Source organism: Ahaetulla prasina, chromosome 6 (assembly GCF_028640845.1).
Source record: "Ahaetulla prasina isolate Xishuangbanna chromosome 6, ASM2864084v1, whole genome shotgun sequence".
Lineage (NCBI taxonomy): Eukaryota > Metazoa > Chordata > Lepidosauria > Squamata > Colubridae > Ahaetulla > Ahaetulla prasina.
The window spans coordinates 72,317,201-72,332,687 of record NC_080544.1 but is presented as its reverse complement, the minus strand read 5'-3'; the positions used below and the strand labels follow the sequence as shown (position 1 = coordinate 72,332,687).

Here is a 15,487-nt window from a genome sequence, read left to right as displayed (position 1 = left end):
ACAGAGAAAGAAGGGAAAGGAAGAGCCCAGAGGCCAGCCTTTGCCTGTCGGTCAGTTGGTTTTCCTAAAAATAAATAATTCCAGGTAGGTGGGGATGGAACAGCAGGGAGCCACCTTGAACCCTCCTCCTTACTGCCTTGAACCATCTTCTCCCCACACACAATAAACTGTGAAAGCAGCAGCACTGCCATATTGCTAAGGCATGGTCAAGGTACTTCTGTGAGAGCAGTATGTTTTATATCAGCATATTTTCCTCCCAACTGAAGGATAAAGGGAAAGCACATTAATGTAGCTGTGAGGAATAAAGACACCAACATTTTATGAGAAGGGATAGAAACTTGTGTAGACGTTTGGATAGCTCAGTTCAAATATGGGAGCCATCAGGGTACTAAAGAACCATTAGAAAAGGGAGGCAGAAAGCAACCTCAGAAAAAACACCTTTCTAATTAGTACTAAATTAGGGTTAAGGAAGTTGAGAAAATATTAGAAAGTGAAAGGAAGAGCATATAAACATTAAATTAAAGTACCTGAGATGTAAGATAGAGTGAGCAGAATAAGTTATGGTATTGACTGTAAAGAATTCATGAAAAGGGTACTTTAAGCTTTTTGTCTACTATTTAAAAAAATACAAACTTTAGAATACAAGGTGCAATACAACTAAGATTTGGTTGCTGCTCCTAAACCTTAACTTGGGATGAATATGTAGAAAATTGGATGTAGGAAAAGCAATGCACTTTAGTACCTTTTCCTAACTTTATGTCCTTGATTGTTTGTGAAATGACCTACTGATATGCATCTAAGGCCTACTTGGAGAAGGGAGCGTGTCAATGTAATGATAGGGCACCTCCTTCATTAGTGAATACCCTCTAATTAAATTACCTCTACTAATTAAAATAGCTATTCAGCTACTAAGTAATTCTGTATATATGTAAAATGGTGTCCAATAAATAAAATGGGAAATGTCATTAGATTGTTCTTCATGTATATTATTTGACCATAATATGAAGATCCATTGAGAATGCACATTTTATGTGAGGAAAAGACGTTTGGAGGTATAAAATTCTCACTCGAAACTTGAAATAGGCAAAATTAAGATAGTCTTTGTAGCCATCTGCTTTTTGGAGAGTAGAAAGAATGGTAGGCTGAGTTTTAATATTTATTCTTAAGCAAAACCTGCATGTCAACAAAGAAAACAGACAATAAAAATAATATTTCTCACAATATACTCTCATCGTTCTTGCAGTTGTTCCAGAGCTAAAACTTCTCTGCGGAGCTGATGTTTTGAAGACATTTCAAACACCTAACCTCTGGAAAACAGAACATATTGTAGAAATAGTGAAAAGGTTTGGATTGGTCTGTGTTAGTCGTGCTGGCCATGATCCTTCCCAGGACATCACTAACTTAGAGTTTTTAAATAACTACCAACATAACATCCATTTAGTAAAAGAGTGGGTTCTAAATGAAATCAGTGCTACGAGCATAAGGTGTGCCTTGCGCAAAGGACAAAGTGTGAAATACTTGTTGCCAGACTCTGTTATTTCTTACATTAAGCAACACAATATATATATGGAAAAGACTGGACGAAATAAATAAAAGAAAATTTGGTGTAGCCCTTTAAAGTGTTCATGCTGCTTACTTATCTTTTGATAAGATTTAGTGAGACCAGAGATGAGCAACAAAAAAGCTACAAAGTCTGAAGGACAAAACATATCAGGAGAGATTGGATGAACAGAATATGTACAGCCTGGAAGACAGAAGAGAAAGAAGGAATATGATTGAATCCTTTAAATATATTAAGGGGGTGAATAAGTTTCTAGGAAACTTATGTTTTCTAGTCTTCAACTTACTACTTAAATTGTGACCAAAATTTCTGTTGATAAGCAAGACAGTTGTTAAATGAGTTTTGCCCCATTTTACAACCTTTCTTACCACAATTGTTAAGTGAATCACTGCAGTTGTTAAGTTAGTAATATGGTTATCAAATGAATTTGACTTCCACGTAAACATTGCTTGTCAGAAGTTTACAAAAGTTTATTATCTAACCCCAGGACACAGCAACTGAGTTGCCAAGCATCTGAATTTTGATCACATGACCATGGGGATACTGCAATGATCATGAGTGAAAAATGCTCTTAAGTCACATTTTTCAGTGCTATTATAACTTCGAACAGTCACTAAACAAACTGTTGTAAGTTGAGGACTACCTGTAGTAAGTGAAAATCAAACTTAAATCAAACCTCAAACTCACAGGAGAAAAGTTCAGAACTAATGTTAGAAAGTATTATTTCACAGAAAGAGCAGTGGAAGCTTGGAACCACTCTCTTCCAGCAGAGAGTCATCAGTTACTAAGTTTAAACATGCTTGGGATAATACATGTTTATCATCTGACAAAAATTTTAAAAATAGAATAAAAAACAAACAGTTAAAATATTAAAAAGAAAGTGAACCCAGACAAACAAACAAACAAAACATTCAAAGGGCAGATTCAATGGACCACTAGGTCTTTTTCTGCCATCAGTTTTGGCTCCCAATAATTGGTTTATTTTCTGTGGACAGAAGTGTGTGTGTGTATGTGTGTGCATGTATGTGTGTGAGAGACCTGTTGGAGATAATCATTTGGAAGAAATCCACTAAATGCAAAATTTGCATACAACAATGTGAACATTTCTAGAGATTGCATTTAAAACTGGATTTACCCATTCTACATAAAAATCAAGATTCATGACAGATGCTGTTCCTGTATTAAAGTCAATAAATAAAGCCATTTTAATTTCATCTGATTTCATGGTACTAAAACTTGAAAGTATTGGAGTCAGTCATGTGTACACATTGGAAACATCATATTTTTAATGAAGCCTTGACCTAATTGAAATGCGGTAAAGTTGTTTAAGAATTTGTTAGTATGAAAAGTACTTTTACTTTGTTTTGTTCTGTTTCAATGTTTTTAGTTAACATTTCAGTGTGAATTTTTTATACGTCTTGAATTATTTCTTTAAACCTTTCATTATACCAAGTCCCATAATGTTCTTAATGCATCTATTTTAGTATTAAATTGTCAGCCACTGTCATGTTACAGTAGAAGAAACAATTCTGCTTGTCAACACTGGATTTGTAAGGCTTACCTGATTACATTTATGCCACTGCATCATTCACATTTTCTAAACATTAAAGAAAAAAGCTACATAGTTTTTGGTTAATTACTTTGTATTATCTATGGGCATTTCACTAGTCCTTCAAATGAATTCAAAGAAAATTAGTTCATTTTCAAATATGTAAGTATTTTAACCATGAATACAAAAGTCAGAAGACATTCATGCTTATTTTTTAATACAGTCTAAGAGAAAAATGTAACATGCTGCTTCATTTTATAGGCCTTCAGGAAGCTAATCAAGCAAAATGTTGACTGAAACGTGAGTATATGCTTCAACTGTGAAAATGGGGCTCCTCAGAGCCAATCAAAGAAGTTGATTAGCTGAAGAGCACATTCCAGGGGTGAAATCCAGCAAGTTCTGACAGGTGCTGGAGAACCGGTAGTGGAAATTTTGAGTAGTTTGGAGAACTGGCAAATGCCACCTCTGGCTGGCCCCCGATTGGGGTGGGAATGGAGATTTTGCAGTATTCTTCTCCTGTCACGCCCACCAAGCCACACCCACAGAACCAGTGGTAAAAAAAATTGGATTTCGTCAATGGCATATTCCCTTTCAATGGTGGAATCAGCAAGCTATGGAGAAATTTGTCCTCTCTTTGATTCTGACTGGTAGCAGGACAAACATTGTCTTAAGTAAGCAGGAACTGGCATTTCTTTTCAAACAGCAAACATACTTTTTATTGCTTTTTTCCTGTTCTTTCTCATTTGACCTGCTACTTGGCAATAGGAAACCATTTACAGAAACATTTTCAACCCCCTTATTAGGAGGAGACAATATCAGTCAAAATTCTGAAAGATACTTATTTCGCTATACTTCCACAGTCTTCTGATGGCAGAATATAATTCAGGCTTAAAGAAATGTTGGTTTCTATACAATTTAAAAAAAAAAAATTGTATCTAGTTGTTTCTGATAAAACTTTCCTTTCCCCCAGAAACTAATTTCAGTACACTTTCTTAAATAGCTAGTCTTTGCCATTCTCAAATAATATTCTTTTTTTTTTTTGAGGGTAAACAGAAAAAGTAAGAAAATGAATGAACATCTGATAAAGGAAGATTGCCTTTTCCAGGCAACTTTTAGGTACCCTATAGCTACAATACAGGACTTTGGCTATTCAGGCCTGGATTCAGACGCTACATCTTTGAAGCTAATGGGTACATGTTATTCTGAACATGTTACACAATTTGATTGTACTATTATCTCTCAAGGTTGTCTTACAAGCATTTCATTTAAGAAGTCATATCAACTCATGGTGTGGATGTGAGTATTAAAACATAATAATTCAAGATTTAAATAAAAGGAATCAGAAATTCAATACACTATTTAATAACTGAGCTCAGTCTTGAAGACTTTGGAATGAATACATGAAATTAACAACACATGGTTTAGTTTGGTATAATTCAGTAGAACTCAGATTATAAGATTTTTCAAAGATCTCTTTATTTAGAGGCTTAACAAATATTCCAAATTAACTAATTCAGTTAATTTAATCTTGAATTCATATTACATTGAAAAGTATTTGTTCTACAATAGGATTGTTAAAATTTCCCTGCTGTATTTCTAAGTGATGAGAAGACTTTACAGTCTAATGTGATTCCCTTCAAGCAACAGCATATTGTTGAATAATGCAGTACAACATGTATTTTTTCTTCACTTGCTTACTTGCACAGGAGTTAATGGGTTTCTGTGAAGTACTGCTTATTCCTCAGCCTGAAAAGACTTCACATTCTCTTAGCTGAAAACGTGTTCTGATTAATAAAATGCTAACTTCTGCTAGAGATGCTGGGTGTTAGTCCAATAATACAAGGTTGAATGAGTAATGCCTGGCACATTTTCAGCCATCTATTAACTAGCTAGTTAATATCTGCCATCTTATATCACTAAGGAATTACTTCATTAAGCATGGTTTATTCAACAAATTTGGTTATTCATAAAAGAATATACAATTCCTGTTTAGTGGTGTAACATCTTTTTTCAATTGAAAACCAGTTTTTAAAGACTGCATCATCCTTATTAAAATAAAATGCCTTTTTCAAACAGTGGGTAGACTCATTATCAGTAACAGCCATCTTTTTTGTTTAGTCATTTGAAAGCAAAAATCTACCATTGTTAAAATCTCTATCCAAATCATCAGTGACCTTACAGCTGTCCTGCAGAAGGGGAGTGACATATTCCATTGAAATCTAACTACCCCGCAAGCAAAAATGTTCAGCTTTGTGGAAGAACTTAAAAATAACACTTCAATGCTAATCAGCTTAAAGGAACTAGCTTAGCTGTACTGCTAGACGAACAGATAAAGGAAACTAAGAGTTTAAATTTGTTTCTAAGAAAGGGACTGAGCTGGATGGTGCAGAATTAAAATACTAGAAAAAAAGCTTTGACTTTTAACTAGAAAACAAACAGCAGTATGCCTGCAGATTTCAATGGTTATTGGAAAATGCTCAGTAATGAGAATTTTGAGGAGTATTTGAAAGCTCTAGGTAAGATTTTTTTTTACTCATTCCATTTATTTGAGCCTCAGGATGAATTATACGATTTCACTAGATATGAAATTTGCATGAAAATATTCTTAGCAGCTAGTTTCTTTATTAATAGTGCTCTTCTGACTAAATAGGAACTGAAGCAATTTTGAAAGAAATAAAATCTATAAAGTAGATAATAATACAAATTGCAGTATTTTAGATTTATCCAGATGAACTATCAGAATTTTATTCTAGAATTTTATTTATTCTATATATGGCATAAAGTACAAAGTTTAATGGACTGGAAGGGCAGGTTTAAAGCTAAGAAGATCCCCCCCACTAATTTAAATCATAAATTTACACACAAGAATAAGAAACCAGATTGGGGACAGAAAAATCTTAGTCAGCGAAGAGCCAGTTTTCATTAACTTCATCTAGAAATTGACTAGATTTTTTTTAGCCCACATCGCGTAATCTTATTTTAAAAGGAAGCATGAATATTAACCTATATTGAATTTTAGATTTAAACAGCAGCACAGTTTTCAGTGTTTCCCCAAATTTTGGATCATTAATTTTATAAAATATTCCAGCCTCTCTTTTTTTCTTCCAGATGTAAATATTGCAGTGAGAAAAATAGCCAGTAGGCTCAAACCTGACAAAGAGATTATTCAGGATGGAAACCATATGATCATTAAAACCCTAAGCAGTTTTAAAAACTACATCATGGATTTTGAAATAGGGACAGAATTTGAAGAGGATTTAACAGGGGTGGATGGTCGCAAATGTATGGTAAGATTTAGAATATTGCTCCTATGGTACTAAATTATGAGCTTAAAAATCCTGCTTCACTATTGTCACTGGTTTTGTAGCAAGACTTTTCTGATAACCCTGCTTTAGTGTTCAGCAAATGTTAGCCAAAAAATTCAATCCAAAATGTATTTTCAAAACAGCTGAAATTTACCGTTGTTATATATATAACATTTAACAGTAAGCCATATTAAATGCAGTGCACCTTATTTTCAGGTAAATAAGTACAAAGTATACTTTTTCATTAAGGCTAGAAATCTACAAATACGTAGATTTCTGTGTTGAAATCTTGATGGCATTAAGGATATTTCCATGTAATACTGAACAGCATTGTAAAAAAAAACTTGATTTCTCATTTAAATTGATAAAATTTACAAAAGTGGTTTTTAGGCACATTTTGATAATTTATATAAAGCAATACTTAGGTATCTGGTATCTGACTATCCTATAAATATATTTCTGCCTGGAAATCTTGATGGCATGAAGATTATATCCATATACAATGAACTGCATTATAAAAAATAGACTTGATTTCTCAAATATGTTCATAAATTTACAAAAATAGTTTCTAAGTATATTTTGGTAATTATACAAAACAGTCCTTCACTCCTACGGTATATTTATTCATTTGAATGGGATTAACTTCTACTTGCCATAAATTGAGTTGACAGCAACAGGTATTTATTACTTTTCCTTTTATCTTTCACTAATCACTCTAAATAAACCAAGAATGAATGCAATTTTTCTTGAAAATATACTTATATCAGAAACAATATGCTTACTAGACGTGAACATTTAGATCTTCTTCCTTTTGACAGACAAGCAGTATTATGACTTTCGTAAGAAATCATATTAATTAGCAGCACAAGCTAAATCAAAGTCAAAAATATGCTGCTCTGAGTCTCAGAAAACCACGAATCAGGGATTTCCAACTGCAAAAAGTTATTTAGATGGGAAAAAGATTTATAAATGGAAAAGAAAACATTCTGAGTGAGCACTGTTTTATTCTATAGTTAAGAAAATAAGATTATTACAGAAGGTGAAAAGATATATGTGAATTTTGTTTTGACACTAAGCAATTTCACCTTCCATACACCGGGCTATCAAAACAGAATGTAATGTGGAAATGAAATGAGTGACAGGTTATTGGTTTTAAATAGATAGTATGCTAATATTGTCTTTCTAACTAACTTAAAAAAATTCAATCTAAATGTATGAAGAGAAGAGAAGATACAATGTCTTCCTGAAGAATCTCTCCATAATTTGTATGGCTGTTTCCATAAAAAAAGGAGTTGTCGCTAATAAGATCCACCATTCTAAGAAATGTATCTTCCAAATTTTCTGATTTATTGGACTAATAAATTGCAAGCATCTCCCCTATTCTCTGAGATCCCAGAGCAAATTATCTATCTTAATTTCCTGTCCACAATAAGAATTCTATGAGGTAATTTGGATTAAAAGAAAGCAAGTGTCCAGAAGACATTCAGAGGACTTCCATGGTTGATGGAGACTCTGAAACAGGCTTCCATAATTCTAATCAATTATTAACCACTGTATTATACTGGTCGGCCTGACAAATTGTAACTGATTAATCCACTTTTTTTCTTTGGTTCAACTGTTATACTTGGTTGCCACTTAATTTTCATTTGTACTTTTTACATCTTTCTATTATGGCAGGTTTGTCACAAATGAGTTACTTTGGAATCACTAGAGGAAATGCACCGTTACAAATGAAATGAAAGAGTGTGTGGTCCAATATTCTTTTCTAAAACATGATTGCCAAAAATTGTTGCAATGATTTCCAATTACACCAAACAAAACTTGTGCAAAACGTCCCCCCCCCCACAATAACCTTAGGTAAAAAAGCAGCCAAGAGGCACAAGGTGACCTTGCTTTTTGTTTTACCATTCTCTTCATCACGGCTCTCCCCTGTCCCTGAAACATTGACTGCTGCCCTTAAGTACCTGACATAGATAGAGATGATACATAGCCATGGGAAGACAATAAGATTCTTGAAAACTTGGTAAGAAACGTTTTCTTCCTGGCTATAATGTGCAGGAGATGGATTTTAAATATGCATAAACAAAAATGCAATTTGTTTATTGTTACTAATATACGCACCGGGTAAATCATTAAGTATTCTAAATAAATTAAATGACAGTGTGCTTAAAAATTGATCCCTGCCTGCGCTCACACCAACTAAGCACTATAATCTGGCACTTTATCCTTCTCAAGGCTGCACAGTAAGCATTCTACATTTTAAAAATGCCTGAACTATTAGAATACTGAAAAGCAATTTATGCAAAGAATAAAGAGCAAAGTAAAATGCCATTTACTGAAATGGTTGATTTGAAACTCTTCCACGAACTACATAGCCTGGCATAACAATTTTATATCATGCATTTGTCTTTTAATTATTTTCTTCACTATTAAATGAGCTTTCTGTACCCCTATCTTTCTGAGTATCGATTCTTATCAGAGACTGCAGCTTAGCTCCTCCATTGGTTCCTTGCTGACTCAAAAAAAAAAAATTCAAGTTTAAAATTGTATTCTACAAGGTTAAAAAAATGCCCTTTTGTCCTAAGTTTGGAAAATTCAATAAGCATATATGCTGCTGACAGTAACGTGTACAATGCATTATATATGTTTTGTATTTTCCTTTATTTTTATGTAATTTGCAACTATTGGGCAATACTGGAACAACCAAATCTGCCGTGTTTATTCAAAAATATCTGGCTGCTTTTCACTCCATTTTCAGATATACATTGTAAACATTTTCCAGAATAGAACACAGCACAAAATCAAATAATAAAGCAAATCAGTAAATATAATGAAACAATATACTTTCTCACTTTTTGTACTTTTGCTAAATATATAGCAAATATATTGCTGTAAACATGAGTGATGACTGCATCCTAGAATCTGCCTCTTGTGAATACATCACTGGTATTTTCTATAAAGTTTTAGAGGTAAAAATTGACTGTGCTGTCAGTTTCTAGAATCTTTAAATCTGCTTTGGGCCTATATGCCTTGATTGAGGGATGTAGAAAAAATTGTGCCATAACACAAGAAAATATAAAGTAATTGTTTCAATGTCAGTTCCTCCAATCTTGTTGCAGTTCAGATTATAATCTAGTCCTGCACACAAATTACACTTAATCTTAGCTAAAAGGCCGAGAAGTAATATCTAGTCCTTTTCCTGGTTTTTAACTGCCTATAGAGGAAAGACATATTATTTCAGAATTGCAACTCATTGAGTTTTATTTACTCTATTACTGAATACAGGACTCATTTACTCATATAGCGCTAGCACTTAGACTTATATACCGCTTCACAGTGCTTTACAGTCCTCTCTAAGCAGTTTAGAGAGTCAGCATATTGCCCCCAACAATTTTACCGACCTCGGAAGGATGGAAAGCCAAGTCAACCTTGAACCTTGTGAGATTCGAACTGCCAAATTGCAGGCAGCTGGCAGTCAGCAGAAGTAACCTGCAGTACTGCATTCTAACCACTGTGCCACTGTGATTCTATATAACATCAAATTAATTGTTATATATGTAATAAATGAACAACTGACCCGCTCCGCCCATGGCAGCAAAGGAGGCATGCTGTGGGCTCTCTCGGTCAAGGAACCTGACTTCAGAGTCCAAATGAAAAACCTTCTCTGCCATGGCTACTACCCTTTGGAACATCTTACTTCCTGAGGTGAGATTGGCTCCCTTCCTTCTGTTTTTCCGCAGGAGCGGACATGGCTCCACTAGATGGTTTGGTGCAGTGGTGGAATTCAATTTTTTGGTTCTGTGGGTGTGGCTTGGTGGGCGTGGCAGGGGAAGGATATTGCAAAATCTCCATTCCCACCCCACTCTGAGGCCAGCCAGAAGTGGTATTTGCCGGTTCTCCGAACTACTCAAAATTTCTTCTACCAATTCCCCAGAATCTGCTGAATTTCACCCTTGGTTTGGGACCCTAATAGGAACATCATACTGGAAGTGGCTGTTGAATTAACTGTGGATCCTGTTCTTTCCCTCCTCTTCTTTTAACTATAATTTTATCTTGATTGGAATTGTTATTTGTATTGTTTTAAACATATTTATTTGTTAGAACTTTGAGGTTTTAATGCTGTAAGCCATCCAGACTAATTTTGTTATGAGATGTGCAGCAGATAAATTTAATAAATAAATAAAACTTACTAGGTTATGTTAACATAAAGACTGGAAATAGTTTCTAGTTATATTATTGGAGATAAGTCAGGTAAGTGCAAAGATTGTTGGTTTTTTTAGATTATAAGAACTTCCGTTGATTTTGGGGTGAAAATTGAAGACAAAAGAAGAATCAAAACACTGATAATCTTGTATTGAAGCAAATACTGTCCATCAATTGCTAGAAAAATTAACACTGAAACGAATTTTCATATTTAGAGGCAGTCAGTCATTGATGGCTAGATATTTATGTTAAGCTCTTCAACAGAAATGACTTTTTAATTTTATATTAGAGATATTTGTTTCATATAGCCAGTTCAATTATTATTGGATCAAATCTCTGTATTAAATTGACTTTCCAAATAAACTGAATTTATTTAACAATTTGATGGCCTGTTGCATAGGCATCAATCCTCTTTTTCCCCTTATCAAATTAGGGAAGCAAATTCCCTCAAGTTTCCAATCAGATTTGATTATTATAGGTCTACTTGATTTAAGTTTCATTTTCTACTCTTAGGATGTCAGGCTGAATAATTTTTTAGACTAGTCAGCTGCATGGTCCAGTACAATAGCTTCTGTGCTATTCTTACTTTCATTTACAGAAAAGAAAATTTGTAACTTAATAAGGAACTTTTTATAGGCATTCAAATTGGTATCTCAGTAGGACATTCTTGAATTTTTGCTTTTTAATGTTACAAGATGCAGACTCAATAATGGAGACTCAAATTCATCCCAGTTAGCAGTGACATATTCAGAATAAATATTTTTTTGCTGATATTATACCTGCCTCAGAGAATCTAATTTTTATTCTAGAAATGAAGAATAATTCCTCTATCTCTTCCACACCAAATATAGGGCTCTTATGATGCAGCTGTATCAAGGTTTTCTTTGGGACAACATTGTTGCCAGTAACTGTGGAACTCCAAAAGTGCTGCAGATGAAATGCTCATACTTATTTGGACTGGATGAGCAAGCATCCATTGTGGAAAACCAATTAGGAGGCAGTCCTATGGGACACTTCTTGATTAACAATGTGTAGGATTGTCCTAGCATCATCTTGCCTTTGCTGAAGTGTTAGAAATCTTGTATATTATTTTAGTACAACAAATGGTTGAATTACTCTAGAAGACACTGAAGATTGATAGTAGGGAGAGGAATGTACTCAGTGCAGCTCATACAAATATTTGTTTCTGATAGGGTGGGATAGGAGATTTACTAGAAGGTTTTCTTTGCTTATCTTCTTTGACTTTAGCAGAAAAGTTGATCCTGTCTTCTTTAGTTCAAGAACAGCTGTAGTGATAGCTGGGCATCTTTTCTCTGTTCTGAACTTTGGGCCCTGCAGACAGCCAGATAGCAATGCCAAGATCTACCATCACCTTCAAGCAATTTTGTACCACACTGTATTTCTTCTGTACAATTCCAAAACCATTACAGAGTTCTGGGTTTCCACCACTACCATGACAGGAACTGCTGCTACATCCTGTATCAGTAAGCTCTTCATAGGAGTATACTTGGAAACATACATATTCTACCTCCATTTTCATATTGTGCTACTCCCTTATCTTTTAACCATGGTTGTTGGCTAAGTCATACTTAACCTGGTTTGTCTAATACTGAGTATAAACTCTTCAAAGTAGACCAGATTAAGAAATGATTCCGTGGGAAGATCATTAAAGATACTTTAATGAGATCAGCTCTAATAATAGAATCTTGCAAATCTGATTGTGATTCTCCTGTCCTTTCTTCTATAACACATCAGGTAGGAAACATCTGCTGGCTCTTCTTTTAATACTCTCCCCCTTCCCAGGTGTTAAGGAATGTTTTATTTGCATAATGGTTTATTTCAAGCTGTCTCCTGGTTCTTTACACTAAGCCAACTCTAACACTTAACTATCCTAGTTAGAGATTCAGTCCTGTTATCATTCCTCCGAAGAAAAAGTTCTCTTTGCAATGATAGTGGGAAATCTCACACTCATAGCGGCTCTAGAGCAGCTGTGAAGTTTCTCTGGCAAACACCTCTAATTGGCAAATAAGTTTTAATGTGATTGAGCTGAACCAACTCATGATTCCAAAGATTGTTTAGGCACATAGTTTCTAGAAGGTCTGATATGTGTGGGAAAAAGTGCTGTGGCAAATGATTCCAAGAACTATCATGACTCTGCAACTGTTGTTCAAGAGTTAATCTATCAAGGAACCTTTTGATAGATGGCATATTGTAGAACACATTCTAGCACAAGTATGTGCCTCCACAAATGTTTCTGCAAAAATATTGGACCAATAAAACATTTTATTATATGCTAATTTGGGCAAAGTTGCTAAATAAGAGTGAAAGGAAGGAAGCAAAGTACCAAAGCATGTTTAGTCAGTACAAAGGGAAACTTATTAAAGGCAAGTGGTTATTGATGAAGATTTTTTTTTCATTTAGTTGCATTTTAGTCAGAAGTGAAATATTTTAGTGGTCCTGCAGATCATTTTAGATACTTGGTCAATAAATAGAATATCAATATAAGCATGGAATGCTTTATAAATGTTCCAAAGGGTTTTTCATATATACCATAAGGGCAGATACATTGTTTACTGATAAAACAATTACTTTGGCAACTACCTCTGTAAGCTGCAAAGATCAATTTTCTTGACCTTATGTCAATATGCCTAAACTTCTGGGCTCTGGCACAATACATGGAGGATATACAAAAATCTGACTTAACAGCTTTGTTTTGTTTTTTACTAATTGCCATCATTTAATAAATCTACAGTGAAAGCAATATCATAACTAGTGTAATTTGCATTTATTGTAAATTCTAATTTGCCTGGAGCTGATAGTCTCAAGCATATGTAAGCCAGTGACAGTTTGCTTAATAGCAGGAACCCTAATGAAGCTGTATTATCTTTAACAGAAACAGCATTTAAAGAGGATTTAGAATAGTTTTCTCAAATTGCTGTCCTCAAGATATTCTGAGACCGTGATCTCCAGAATTTACCTGTTGGAAATTCTGGATATTATAGTCTGGTATATATAGAGGGCAATTGGCTGAAGATAGATGATTTGCAGGATTCATTAATTATACTGCTTTTCTTAGTAAATAAAATAAAAGGGTATAATTGGTATTAAAAGCAAAATGTACAAAAATATGTTTTCTGCTTAAAATGATATTCGATATTTGAATTATGTTGTACTGCTCATTGGTGTCCTGTCTATGGGTAAAATATACACAGAAATACACCAATTTATGTCACAAGTTGGAAACTGCAACACTTAGTGACTACATTCTGTTTGTAATTGCCTATTAAATGTATTTGTTTTCTCTTTGGACAACAAGAACTGCTAACATAAGTCCTTTGTTCATCTCTCTAGTTTGAAATGGGAAAGACTCATGGATTTTATTTCTTCTGTACCAACACATAATAGTGGTAAATATGCAGTCAAATACACATCTTTAAAAGAGAAAAATATTTTTCAAATTGCAAAAAAATCCTGGTTATTTTAATGGATATGTCATATATTCTCAGATATAAATTATATTAAATTTAATAGAACGCTGCAGTTATGTGTTTATATTAATACGATAAAATCTAAAAGCTCCTCTGAATTAAGGAAGTGAAACTGGCTGTGCAGATGTTACTAGAACATCTTTTTTATTGATCATGCTGTTTAAGTTGCTTGGAATTTTAATCAACATCTGGAGAGTTCCAACTCTACATTAAAACAACAAAGACAGATTTCATTTATCAGCTTAAAGGTATTGAGAGAAGTTTTACTAAAATATTGCTAATGAAGGGATCATTATGTTTGTCCTTCCCAAACTTTTAGAAGTTCTCAAAGAAACATCTCTGAAGAGCTTCTACTTGATATGTATACTCAAATGGGATAGTCAATTATTTAAAGCTGCAGAGCACAGTGTTAAGATCACGTGGCAATCTGGTTGTTATGGATTATCTTTGTATCTGCTGGAAAAATTTAAAAAACGTATGAAGCTTTCTGCTTTTCATCAAGTTACTGTATGAAGTTCTAAAGTTCCATTATTCAGACTTTCATATTTCAAAGATTTTTTTAAATAACTCTGTAATTAATCAGTAAATGCAAATCACCAGAAATACAAAAAGAATTAAGGCTTTAACCTCTGTAAGTGTGTATGAGTCTGTGTTTCCTTACCTTTACCATACCCAGCTGTGCCTCTTCTGATTACAGGTCTCATTAACTTGTCTAGCTAACATCCTTAGCATCCTCATGATAGAAATTATAGACCTTATTACATACAATCCATTGCAGTTGAATCAGGATGACTTGGCATGAAATTGAATTATGTTCCACAATAGCTGGAAACAACTGGACTCTGTATTCTTTACAAGTACCAAATGTGGGTTGTAGATAATATACAAAGATGCATTAGTACTATGCTTATAACTTGTAATGATTTGGCATTTAGATAAAACTCAATAAAAATGTGTTTCTTGTAAAGAAGTGGGGAAAGCGCAAGGAAATGTGCTAATCGCACTTTAAGAATAGGCACAATTCTTCTAAACATAAGTCTTTTTAAAACTCTACATTCCCAGGGGTGTACGTTTGGAAGAAAGCTAGGAAGAAAATGCTTCAAGTGTTAGTGTGGGAGCAGATGAAAAGAACCTCTACAATTTCTGGATCATCTGAACTCAGTAGAGAACTTGTTCCTTTTATAGTTTTTTTTTAAAATATATTATTTCAAATGGAAATATAGAAACAAAAGTCCGGATACAGTCTAAGGCAGCGGTCACCAACAGGTGGTCCATGGACCACTGGTGGTCTGCAAGAAAATTTTGGTGGTCCGCAGAAAAATTATTTGCATTTTTTATATTGCACTAATATAAAAATATAAAAATATTGCACTGGATCTGC

The 15,487-nt window shown here is 33.9% G+C and overlaps 2 protein-coding genes across 17 annotated transcripts in view; both read left to right on the top strand.

Moving 5' to 3' along the window:
- NMNAT3 (nicotinamide nucleotide adenylyltransferase 3) overlaps positions 1-15,487 on the top strand; it is a 77,298-nt gene that overhangs the window by 40,562 nt on the left and 21,249 nt on the right. For 8 of the 16 annotated variants that reach the window (XM_058188220.1, XM_058188216.1, XM_058188219.1 and 5 more), the window contains one exon: positions 1,244-1,601. The exons of 2 other annotated variants lie outside the window; for them this stretch is intronic. In XM_058188220.1, the coding sequence (XP_058044203.1) occupies positions 1,244-1,593 (350 nt within the window). In that variant the 3' untranslated portion in view covers positions 1,594-1,601. Of the gene's footprint in view, positions 1-1,243; positions 1,713-3,371; positions 3,411-4,154; positions 4,297-15,487 lie in introns of those variants that run through there. 6 more of the 16 variants (XM_058188225.1, XM_058188226.1, XM_058188228.1 and 3 more) reach the window with 6 other exon arrangements.
- LOC131200874 (retinol-binding protein 1-like) overlaps positions 3,344-15,487 on the top strand; it is a 33,502-nt gene continuing 21,358 nt past the window's right edge. The window contains exons 1-3 of the mRNA XM_058188233.1: positions 3,344-3,410; positions 4,155-4,300; positions 6,219-6,397. Coding sequence (XP_058044216.1) covers positions 3,397-3,410; positions 4,155-4,300; positions 6,219-6,397 — 339 coding nt within the window. The 5' untranslated portion in view covers positions 3,344-3,396. The remainder of the gene's footprint in view (positions 3,411-4,154; positions 4,301-6,218; positions 6,398-15,487) is intronic.